Source organism: Apium graveolens, chromosome 6 (assembly GCF_009905375.1).
Source record: "Apium graveolens cultivar Ventura chromosome 6, ASM990537v1, whole genome shotgun sequence".
NCBI classification, from domain to species: Eukaryota; Viridiplantae; Streptophyta; class Magnoliopsida; order Apiales; family Apiaceae; genus Apium; species Apium graveolens.
The window spans coordinates 11,866,844-11,879,571 of record NC_133652.1 but is presented as its reverse complement, the minus strand read 5'-3'; the positions used below and the strand labels follow the sequence as shown (position 1 = coordinate 11,879,571).

Below are 12,728 nucleotides of genomic sequence, written 5' to 3'. Positions count from 1 at the left end.
ATCAGATTGTAAAACCGTATTTTTGTAAAAAATGTAAAATCATAATTTTATAAATTAAAATTAAAAGAATCACATTTTTGCAAAAAAAAAATTACATATTTTTGAAAAAACCTCTACTTTCTATTATTTTTAAAATACGTGTCCGCCATTATCCGAATAACAAATGAAACAGAGAGAGTAAGACTAAATTGAAGAAGGCGCTGTGCTGTTTACGTATGCTTTAATCCTAGAATCGTCGCAGAAATGCAGGGTACTTTATCAAAATAAGGTTTAAATCAAAAATTAAAAGAATGAAATCATTTGCAGTCTGTCATTTTCATTATGCCGCGTAGATGAAATTAAAGAAACTATTCCATCTTGTAATAATGGAGCATGAGTTCACACACACGTAAGCTTGTTTATGAAGATGCTGATGTATCAATCCCCTTTGTCGCTGAAATTCGGATTTGGCCAAACTTAATACGACAAACTTATGATGTCTCTGATGACACAAGATTTGCATTTTCTAAACCAAAAAAAAACTCTAAATCTTATTCGGCTAGCACCTCAAAATTTCCCATATACAAAATTAATCGAAAATTATTCGTCTATCTGCACAAAGATTTCGACTAAAAAATATTTAGATGTAACCGGACAGTACTATCCACGTCTCCGTCCCCGATTTTAAACTCAATTCCCGTTTCCAACTCATTCCCTGTTGGGACTATATATCACTCCCCTTTCCCGACACAAATGGGGATCGTGCGGGAATTAGGGATATTTTATTTAAACCAAAAGTTTTGTTAAATAAAATTTTTCATGTAGAAAAAATAATAGCGAAAACCATATATTTTATTATAAAATGTGACAATTATATCTTTTGACCTGGTGAAAGTTTTAGATCACTCGGCATTGGACTTTGGAAAAAAGTAGTACTTATAAATTAACTCTATTTAACATAAATGCCCAGCCCTGTTTACATGGAGGGAGCCTGGAAATTGAAGAGGAAGTTTCGAAACAGCATGTCAGTGGCTCCTACTTCACTATCTCATCCAATAATATTGTACATGCGATTTTCACTTAAATCAACCCTTATTTCAGTTTTTAAATCAACCCTTATTTCAGTTTTTAAATCATCATCATTCATCAACAAACCCGAAAAAGATCTTTGCCTCAATAACAATAAATATGCCTCTGTATCTTGTTAGTCCGACGACAAATGAAATTATACCATTTCCGCCATCTAAAGGCATGACAACATTATTCAACTGTGCAGATATGAAGTTGGTACGTTTGGATTCAACTGCACGAGTAATGCTGGAACTTGAATCTCCATTGCAGCTACAACAACTCATCAATGACGGTGGCCGCGATCGATTCGAGGCGTTCTTGAGTGCAGTAGATGAGATTCAACAATTTAACAAGCCTGGTTTGTTCACAGATTATGGAAGTCGTGCTAAGAAAACGCTCCAGCAGTTGTTTCAAGGAATATTAAATTGCTCAGTCCTAGAGACAAAATCTGATGCTTTGAGTTCTACTGTTTACTCTAGTAGCATCACTAGCACTTATGGTTATGAGTTGCAGGGAAGCAATCATATTGAGCATGGGGAGCTCTCCTCGGAGCAAATTTATCGTCTCCGAAATGTAGTAGAGAGACTGCACTCCAATGGATGTATTGAAGGATGCATTGAGGTGTACAAGAATTCAAGGAAGTCAGCGGTGGACGCAAGGTTTTCGAGGTTTTGCATTGGAAAGTGGACCTTCAATGACTTGCAAAATTTGGATTATGAAGAGTTCGCAGCAAAAATCAGGATTTGGAGACTAGCAGCCTATAGATGTTACAACAACATCTTTCCTGGGGAGAAGCAATATTATGAGCTGATTTTTCATGGATTAGGAGATGTCACGTATAACAATTGCTTCCTGCCTATTGTTAAACATGCTGCTATTGAGTTGAACAATTTTGTGGATGCTGTAAGTTCTACGGCATCATTTCAGAAACTGTTCGCTGTTTTGGAACTGTACGAGGCCCTGGTTGTTATCTTGCCTAAGATTCAAAAGATGTTCCACTCAGAATCAGCCGCAAATATATCACACTGGGCAAGTAAGACTATTAAGTCCCTTACAAATCTAGTAAGGAAATTAATGCTGTGCTTTGAGGATACGGTGCTTAATGAGCGATTGAACAGCCCACCTTTAAACGGCAAAATTCATTCCTTGACGGAATACACAATGATTTATGTTGCCAACGTTATACGGTACAAGGAACTGCTTACAAATATAATTGTGTCTCGGCCAACTAAAAGTTTGGGAAATCAGGCAGATGATAATTTTTTGAAAGCTTCCAACGGAACCCCTCTGGGACTTCATATCATTTGGATCATGATGAGCTTGAGAATCAATTTGGAAGGTAAAACTAGTGTTTGTGAGGACTCATCATTGCGATATATATTCTTGATGAACAATGTTGGCTATATAACAAGGACTATTAAAGAGTCTTCACAACTGCTAGATATAATTGGAAGGGATTATCCGTTAAAGTTAAGGAAAGATGTCTTGCAGGTAGCAGAAGAATATATTTCATCCATTTCGCAGAGGGTTCTATACTGTTTAAGAGATGATGGACTCAACTATAAGTTTCTATTTTTTAACAGGATTTCAAAGAAGTCTCTCAAGAACAGGTACAAGACTTTCAATGCTACATTTGAGATGGTTTGTTCAATTAACTCTTATGTGTTGGATATGCAACTCGCCAGTCAGCTTGACGCCTTGATACTATGTAAGCTGCTTCCGGCTTTTAAATATTTTCTAGAGAAATACGGTAGCTATATAGAGTATGAAACGTACAAGGAGAGCGATACATCAAATACTCATCAGAGGACCTTGAGGGTAAGATTAAGAGAATTGTTAATGGAACAAAGACTATACAAAATGGTGTTGTAGTTGCAGTTGGTAGTGGAATATGAATATAAAGGCTGGGATCACAATTGACTGCCAATTCTCCTACTCCAAGAAACAGGGAGGCTGCTCTAGCCAGTGGCGGATATAAGCAGCACCCACTCATGGTTGCTCGTTGAAGACGAGTGACTGGTTACTTAACAAAAACGACAGATGTGCAATTGTGGTCACCTGCCAGCACCATATCTGGTGGTAGAATATTACAGTCAAATCGACATTATACAATTTTGTCATTATTTAAAAGTTGTAAAGAAGATATTGAATTGTTGATGATCAGAGATAATAACATGTTGTATATGTAAAATTTATGTGTGTTGTTTTGGCTGTTTTTCTAGATTTCTCACTGAAGCCTCTGCTACTACTTTATGCTATTACAACATATACTGATGGGATAAGAACAATAATTGATCTTTAGAGCATCCATGGAACTAGCCCATTCATATTTTGACCATTAGTTCTATTTATCTGATCCGATTCTACGACATTGGAACTAGATACCGATGAACATTTAGAGTAGCTCTACAGTAATATCATGCAGCTGCAACACAAAATTTAGACTAATCTTCAGTATACTGCATATTTTCTTGAATTCTAAAAACGCTTTTAATTAATTTTATTTAAGTATTCTAACTACTATTAAAATTTGTTGAAGGTGAATGTTCTAAACTCTAAAGTATTTAAGGGTAGTTAACTATTTGCAAGTTTATTATACTTAAGTGAGTTGACTCAAAAAAATTTGAGTTAGATTATCCACTGAGTTCAGTTATATTTAAGTCATTTAACTTAATTTATCGTATATAAAGAATCCGGGGTTTGAATTGGGACATGTAACATGTTCGATGTTTTGTCTCAGAGAAGGGTTTTAATTGGGGCACGCAACTTGTTTGATATTTTGTCTCAGAAAATTAGGGATTTGAATTGGGGCTTTTTCAGAGTTATGATATTGACAGGAAAGATTGGGTTTGGAGTATCGAAATGAGTGCAATACAAGAAGAAGGGTCTTACGACAATTACTTTTGGCTGATGTGAATAGGTAAGTCTCATGTGAATAAAATCATGGTCGGAGGTATTGTCTATCTTACTTTTATTTTATCTACTTTTATATATCATTGTTTATAATTTTTTACTTAGGTCACACATATTTAAACACACACAAGCCACAAGCCCGGGGTCTTTTGAGAAAATAACCTCTTCATTTTTTGGAATGAAGGTAAGGATGCGTAAACCCTCCCCAAACACTGTCATAGCGGTTTTATTGGGTATGACGATGATGATGATGATGAATCTTTTTTCTTAATTTAGATGGGTTTATTTGAAAAAGAAAAATATTTTTAAACTAAATTACAAAAGAAACATGAAACTACAAAAAATAGCAAATAATTCATTTCTAGTTAAATAGAATCAATTTATCAGTTCAATTAGCTTGAACAAAAATTTAATGTAATTATTTTTAAGAAATCAACAAAAATACTATATTCAAACATTTATTTATGATTTTATTACTATCTAAAAATATATTTTCTAAAATACGATTTGCAACTAAATCTAAAAATAACAACTCCTCCCGAGGAAACTCTCAGGTAACTGAGGTTTTAGCTAACCGTTCAAATGGATGTCATGAAACCATACGATCTTAATGAGAATCTCTCGTTTACGTGGATTTAAAATGAATGTTTGTAGTTGCTCACTTGTCTACGAAGGCAGTTGAGCCAAGAGTGCATAAACATTATTAAGGTAAAAAATCATGAACACTGTTTATGCCATTGGTTTTTGATAAACTGCATTTGGATTCATGACTTCTAATGTTGTCAAGTGTTTTTTTAGGAATGAAGAGAAGATCATGAAAAATAAGAATGTAATGATTGCTATTCGACATAATAGGATTTGTTATTAATTCAAACAGATATCGTGACACATTTTGTTGTTCGCCTAATTCGTAATTATGTAGTTTTTTTCTTTCTTGTATATAAATGAACATTAAATTTGAAGAAAAAATATGCAACTTTTTTTTACGTTTTTTAAAAGAAAATAAAAATTAATTCTGATTATATTCAAAGTTGTTTTTGGTTGCATTCGATATACATCATCTTTTTGTATCAAATTGTAAAATCATATTTTTGTAAATTAAATTTTGGGCTTTTTTGAAAAATTTCCAAGTATAAAAATATATTTGCAAAAATACTGTTATTTTTTAAAAAATTACAAAAATATTTTTTAATTTGCAAAAATAATGTTTCAATTATTTTTTTTTGCAAAAATACGGTTTTTGACAACTGAAATCAACTAGATGTAACCTTTGACGTGTTTTTGCAATTACATGTAAACTCAAATGCAACCAAAAAACTCTATTAAACTAGTTGCATATCTGATTGACTTTGGTTGATTATGTATATTTGCAAAAAAAATGAGAAAATAGTAAAATCACAAAAAAAAAACTTAGAGAAGTTAGGATTTTTGTAATTTCCCAAAAAAAAAATTAAAAGTGTTTTCTTGCAAAAATTAAATAAAAAGTCATATAAATTTAAAAATATTAATTTTTAAATTCTTTAAACCAATTTTTTATATTTTTTATAATTTATATTCTGGAATAATAAACTTCACGGATGTTTCTTTCCTAATTTAAGTGGACCATTCAAGTTTCAGTACCCAATATAGGTATTTGTTTGGGCTGGGCCACAGTTTCTTCCTCTTATTAAATATTTGTAGTCTGAGTATTTGATGGGCCCAAAAGCCCAGACAAGCTTTTTAACTGTTTAGACTACAATATCTGAGGCCCAACTTAAGAATTTCCATTCCTTTCAAAAATCAACAAAGATTTGCTTTTACTTTTAGCATGTATTTGGAGGTGTAAAAAAACACTTTCAAACATTTTCTTTTAATTTTTTTGAATTTAAATTTAACATTTTAATTCTTTAAGCAGAAAAAGGGAAATTAAAAAAAATAACACAAATACCTTATTTATACCTCAAATAATTTGTTAAAAAAATCAAAACATTCTTGTTTTGGGACAAATGAGGAGCAACAAACCATCACATCATTTTCTGTTTATCAAACTATTTTGTTGTAATTTTAACGTTTGAAAATTGAAAAAGTTAAGCCATATCTAAAAAAGGTTAACACAAAATATTATACTCTAAAACAAAAATACAGTGAAGTTGTTGAGATAAAAAAAAATCTTTTAAATATAAGGTACGATTTAATGTACTCTTGAGTCAATTGTCCCCTCGGGTAATTATGTAAAAGATTTGTTTTAGTACATAGTTTAGTTACTTTTTACATTAAAATGGTTTAGAAATGCACTAATTCTTTTAAAACATTTCTGGTTGGCAACTCCAATACACTATCTTCTTCTTTCACAATCAACACAGGTGCTTTTGGCATGCATGTGCTAAAGTAATGGGCCTCCGTTTGACAAATAAAGGTAGCCTATTACAAAACATGATATATATCCTTGGATAATGCAATTTTTTTCTTTTTGAAAAAAACTAATATAAAATTCTTATTTCATAGGCATATACAGCTCATACTAATATTGGTAGTACAGTCTCTATCTTGTCCAATCTTCAATTTTTGTAAAAAAAATGAAGCTAGATATCAATTTCTATTTGCAAATAAAAAAATAGTTCTGAAAAATCACATTTTTTAAAAAAAATGAAACGAGTAAATACAAAGTGAGGTATCATGTGAATTATGTCTTTACTAACATGGGGGTAATAGTAGTAGAACCAAGAAATAGGGAAATTTAGCAAGCAGTGTACTTGGTGGCTCCTGTTTGTCCATGTAAATGTGGGTTCGGTTTGCATGTGAAGCTGGGACCAGTTACATACTGCTCGGGTACTTTCACAAGGGGGTGTTTAAATATAGAAGGGGTCAAATCGGACACTCCCATTTATTTCAAAAATCTCAGAAAAGTATCCCCTAACATGTTGCATTGTTGGCCCTTCCATGTGACATGGTTCCCTCTGCACAATCGTTTTTAGAGTGTGTGCTATACATCCTCTTATTTTCTGTTTCTAATTTTATAAATGTTCCGATTAAATTACGCTTAACTCAATTAATTATGTAGAGTAATAGCATATTATCTTCTCGTCGCATGACACCTATTTATATCCGAACATGTATTTGAAATTGAAATTGAAATTGAACTAAGATTTGAATCGATAGCCTCTAACATCCATATCTCAACCACGGACATCCATATCTCAACCACGGAGTTAACCTCACCTCAGTTGACCCTTTTTTTTCCTAGACATTCATAAACCATACGATTTCGATTTATATAAAGTAGTGAAATGAAATTTTTTTTAATTTTTTAAAATTCTCGATAAATAATATATTCTAAGATATATTTGGCCCACTGGATTAATTAATAGATTTTGGTATAAAAATGACCCTACATGCACATTCGAAAGACGGGGCAAAGTGACACATATGCTCTACAATGGTGTACAAAATTGACGTGCAACAACTTGAATTTCGTTACATCACTACATGTGCATCAGTTGAATTTGCGAACACGACCCCAACATGCTAAAACGGACCATTTTGCACTAAATACATTTAGAAGGCGTTTGGAAATTTATATTTAATTTTAAATATGAGATTTCAAATGACAGGATTTGAGTTGTTATTTTAAATTCTTGTTTTTATACTAATATTTGAATATCCTGAATTTCAAATAAAATCCAAATTCAAATTATCAAACAATTTATTTGATCAAATCCAAAATTTCAAATGAAATCAAAATTTCCAAAACGGAGCATTATGCCATTGTCTTAGACCGGTGAACCATCAATGTTTCTAATTTTGATGTTTTTGCACCATGTGCTTCCTTCATTTCAAATTACCCGATGATGTGTACATGACAAATAACTAGTTCTCTTACTCGGACCACTGTATAAGTTCTTAAGTTCCCATACAAGAAATCAAATCCAACTTAAACACGTTATTTACCAATTAATGAAGTTGTCTATATTAATCCAATTCAAGGACGACATGCAGATGCACTGGTGGGTATTTTTTCAGAATTCGGAACTAAACGGTTGATAAATTAGTTTATAATTTATCAATAATTTTTGAAAAAAGAAATAATTTACTAAATATATCAAATATTTTAAAAAAATTGCCGATAATTTATTGACGATTTTTAAAAAAATCGGCTAAATTTGTATAACCATGATTAAAAGCCGATTATTCGAGAATAATCGTAATCGGTAACGATAAGAGATGAAGGTGATAGAGAATTAGTTAGTCATTTCTTTATTTATGTGCAGATGTTTTCATAATTACGCGTCTAAACCTCACGGACAAGAGATTAAGAATTCAACTCTTTTATTGGATATGTTAGAATTTTAAAGAAACAAACGCCTCTGGCATTCGAAAATTTAGAATCATCCATAGCTTGCAAGTAAAGCTTCAACTCTGTACACAAAGCTGACTACAAATTCCAAAGGCAGTGGCTAAGGTTTTAAATTAAAAAGTTTAAGCTCGCTGTTTAAATTTTAAATTCTTCAAGTGCAATACTAAAAGGAAAACTGAAGACATTCAACGAGGCTAGCAAAATTGAGGTGTCTACTACTCTTAAAACTTCAAGATTCGACTCTAAAACATGTAGCGGGGTTATTAACTTCTCGGGTGAAGTATGGGTCGATAAAATTTTATTAAATTTATTTATAATAAAAGTAAAAATATAATGGTGGCTAAAATTTTTATAAATTAACAAAATATTGTTCCGAATTTTATAATATAAATTCGTCGTCATATTTTACCCCCATTTTTTTAAAAAGTGACATCCGTCAAATGTCATTAAACTAAGCCCTTAACCAAATTAAAAAAAATATACTAAATTAGACATTAGAGTCTGGTAGCTTATTATCGGCAGGAGAAAAAATTTATGGAATAATTGAAAATTATATTTTAATTTTCCTTTCTTCGACAATAATTGTTTTAGGGATTGAGTTCTTCATATTTTCTACTTCTTTTTTATTCATATCAAGTATATTGACTATAGAAAAATAATCATTTTGGTGTGCCAATAAATTGAAAAGTTCGTTATAACTTAGCCACTAAACGATAAATTAGTCTATTTTCATTTAGTTAATGCACTGTTAACGATACTTGACGGGCGTCACCTAATTAAAACCCGGAATATAAGTTTTACCGTTAACTTATCATTTTTAAATCTTGGCCAATATTTTTCTAATTTGTGGAACCTCTAGTCATCTTTTATTTTTTACTTCAATAATATAATCAGCGTAATATATCATTCTTATGATATAATCAATATACAGTAAAATTAAGTAATGTATCGTTAAAAAAGTATTTCCAACGGAAATAAAATTATTGTAAATATAAAATGATCTGAACAAATTTATTATTTCAACAAAAAGTAATACTCCCCACCTTTTTAATTGCCATATTTTCTTTTTTATCAATCAAACCGAAGAAAATTGCATTTTACACCCACTTAAATTTGACTAAAAATCAATTATATATATATATTTTCAGAAATTGCAGTTTGCATATCTTTTCTTTGAAATCCGATTCATATTGTACCCTTTTTGCCAAATTTTAAAATAATAAATTTTACGTCATATTTTACTCCCATTTTTTAAAAAGTGGCGTCCATCAAACGTCGTTAACATAGTGGCGTCCATCAAACGCCGTTAACATAGGGCCTTAACCAAATTAAAAATATACTAAATTAGAGTCTGGGAGCTTACTTTTACCGCACTTTTCAAATTATCGGCAGGAGAAAAAATTATGGAATAACTGAAAATTATATTTTAATTTTCCTTTCTTGACAATAATTGTTTTAGGGATTGAGTTCTTCATATTTTTTCCTTCTTTTCAATTCATATTAAGTATATTGGTTATAGAAAAATAATTTTTTTGGTGTGCCAACAAATTGAAAAGTTCGTTATAACTTAGCCACCAAAAGATAAATTAGTCTATTTTCATTTAGTTAATGATGCACTGTTAACAATACTTGACGAGTGCCACCGAATTAAAACACGAAATATAAGTTTGATCGTTAACTTGTCATTTTTAAACCCGGCCAATATTTTTCTAATTTGTGGAACCTAAAGTCATCTTTTATTTTGTACTCCAATAATATAATCAGCGTAATATATCATTCTTATGATATAATCAATATACAGTAAAATTAAGTAATGTATCGTTAAAAAAGTACTTCCAACGAAAATAAAATTATTGTAAATATAATATGATTAGAACAAATTTATTATCACAACAAAAAATAATACTTCCCGCCTTTTTAATTGTCATGTTTTCTTTTTTATCAATCAAATCAAAGAAAATTGCATTTTACACCCCCTTAAATTTGGCTAAAAATCAATTTTATATACCTATTTTCAGAAATTACATTTTGCGTCTCTGTTCTTTAAAATCCGATCCATGTCGCACCTTTTTTGCCAAATTTTGTCAAATTTATAGACCAAATTATTGTCTTTAACAACATATATAATCTATTTGTAAATAGAAAAGACGAGATATATTGTTGGGAGACAAAAATTAGGGCTAAAAATTTAGGCAAAAATGGTGCATTTGAATGAGATTTCAAAGTACACGGATGCAAACTGTAATTTTTAAAAATATGTATTCAAAATTGAGATTTGATCAAATTTAAGGGGTGAAGAATGTAATTATCTCATCAAATTGACCCATTTATAACAAAAAATTAAACATTATTCTTATATTATTAAAAAAACGAAAATCATATGTTAAAGTAGATTAAATGTACTTTTCTATGATATTTTTTTTATTTTGTCAAAGTAAAAAATATTAATAATTTTTGGTCAAATTTTGATTGATTTGACTGTATAAAAGTAAAATTTGACAACTAAAAAGGAGCTGAGGGAGTATAGAATTATACGGAAAGTAGAAGTATTTTAATTATACAACGATTTCAACAATTTTATTACTTTTGTAAAATAGGAATTTTGCGGTGAAACCAAAAAGTGGTAAATCAAAGCATAGTAAAACCCAATACCGTTAAAAGGGGCAGCTTGAAACAAAATTACGATGAAACCAGGTACTGTATCGTTATAAATAATATGGAGCTCTACGGAGATATAGAAGTACCGTAATCATAATATGTTTCGAACAATTTTATTATTTTAATAAAAAATAATTTAGAATTTGATGTAAAATAAAAATATCGTAATTATAATATAATTCCAATAATTATATATATTTTTTATTTTATCGTAGGTAACCCGCAGTCGCTACCCTTCGGGTGCGCACTAGGTAAATTCTACGGGCTCACGCAATAGTCTGCAAATCACCTGAACCCAGATAAAATAAAACTCTACATGAAATTGGAATCTAGGGTTAAAACCAAAATATAGCTTAACCGTATTAAGATGAAATTAAGGATCCTATCAAAAAACAATTTAGATTTCTATTGATCCGGGTGAAACCTAAAACCAAAATACGGCGTAAGTATCCTATCAAAAAACAATTTAGAGTTTTACGGATGCAGGGGTGAAACCAAAATACGGTACCTCCAATATCCACATTGTTTTATTAAAATAGAATTCCGACAATAACTCAAAAAAATTTAAATTAAAACACTATAATTTAAAAATATGACCTATTTACTTGTCCGTTATTTATATTTTCGGAAATTATTTAGCTGAGCCAATTTATGAATCTATTTATTTTAAAATATAATAAAAGACGTGATTCAAACTTATAAAAACAATAAAAATATGGCTTATCAGAATAAAAAAATAGGTAAAATAATATGTATTAAATTATAACTCATATAGGAATAAAAAAAGAATAAAAATAATATACTTGTAATTATAACATAAATATAAAAGAGTGAAATCAAATGAAGATGAAATAAAAAATCAGTGAAACCAAAGTATCACCTAAAAAGTTTAACATATTTCGTTTATTATTAATAAAGGCTCTATTAATGTTAGAATTTTGAAGAAACGTTTTTTTATGATTCCAAAATTGAGAATCACCCATAGCTTGCAAGTAAATCTTCAACTCTTTACAGAAAGCTGCCTATAAATTCCAAAGGTGGTTGAATATGGTTTTAAAAAATATAAGCTCACTGTTTAAATTTTAAATTCTTCAAGTGCCAATACAGAAAGGGAAACTAAAAGCATTCAACAAGAGTAGCCAAGACAGGTAATTTTTAAAGTTTGAAAATCAAGATTTGTTGAAGGAGGTCAACTTCGAACATGTGATTTGTGGGAGCAAAATGGGACTTGACATGAAAAATGGAAGCAACTGAAATGAGAAATCTACTACTACTAGAGGGAATAAATCTATTAAATCAGAAAATAAAAAATAAAAATAGAGGGAATAAACTGATGGCTGAGATGAAATCTGAACACAACGCTTCAGTAAAGCTAATTGGCGCCAGGGAATTGCTGAAAATCTGTCGCTTTGTCAGTGTTACTAGTTTGAACGTTTAAACCGGTTATTGTCCGCTGGATAATACAAGAAACTCACATCAAACTTCTGGCAACTACTTTGAATTCTTTTACATGCTGCACCAATTCCAGTAATCTAAACTTCAAATTCGGTTTAATAAGTTACTTGTATAGCCCGAGACTCGATCACTCGTTACACTTGCACCAATTCTTTGTTGGTTTCTCAAATATGATGTGTCATATGAATAGATTATTTCCTAATAATAATACGTCACCCTGCGGCACACATATACTACGTCACCCTGCGGCATATATATACTATGTCCACAAACCAAAACTCGTCGTGCGTTAGCCACGTCAATAAAAAAAGTTCCATTG

The 12,728-nt window shown here is 30.6% G+C and overlaps 1 protein-coding gene across 1 annotated transcript; it reads left to right on the top strand.

Annotated features, from left to right (window-relative positions):
- The first annotated feature begins 1,167 nt into the window (after positions 1–1,167).
- LOC141664587 (exocyst complex component EXO70C2-like) lies at positions 1,168–2,922 on the top strand. The gene has a single exon (XM_074470546.1). It carries the CDS (start codon positions 1,168–1,170, stop codon positions 2,920–2,922), a length of 1,755 nt encoding a protein of 584 aa, XP_074326647.1.
- Positions 2,923–12,728: the final 9,806 nt, after the last annotated feature.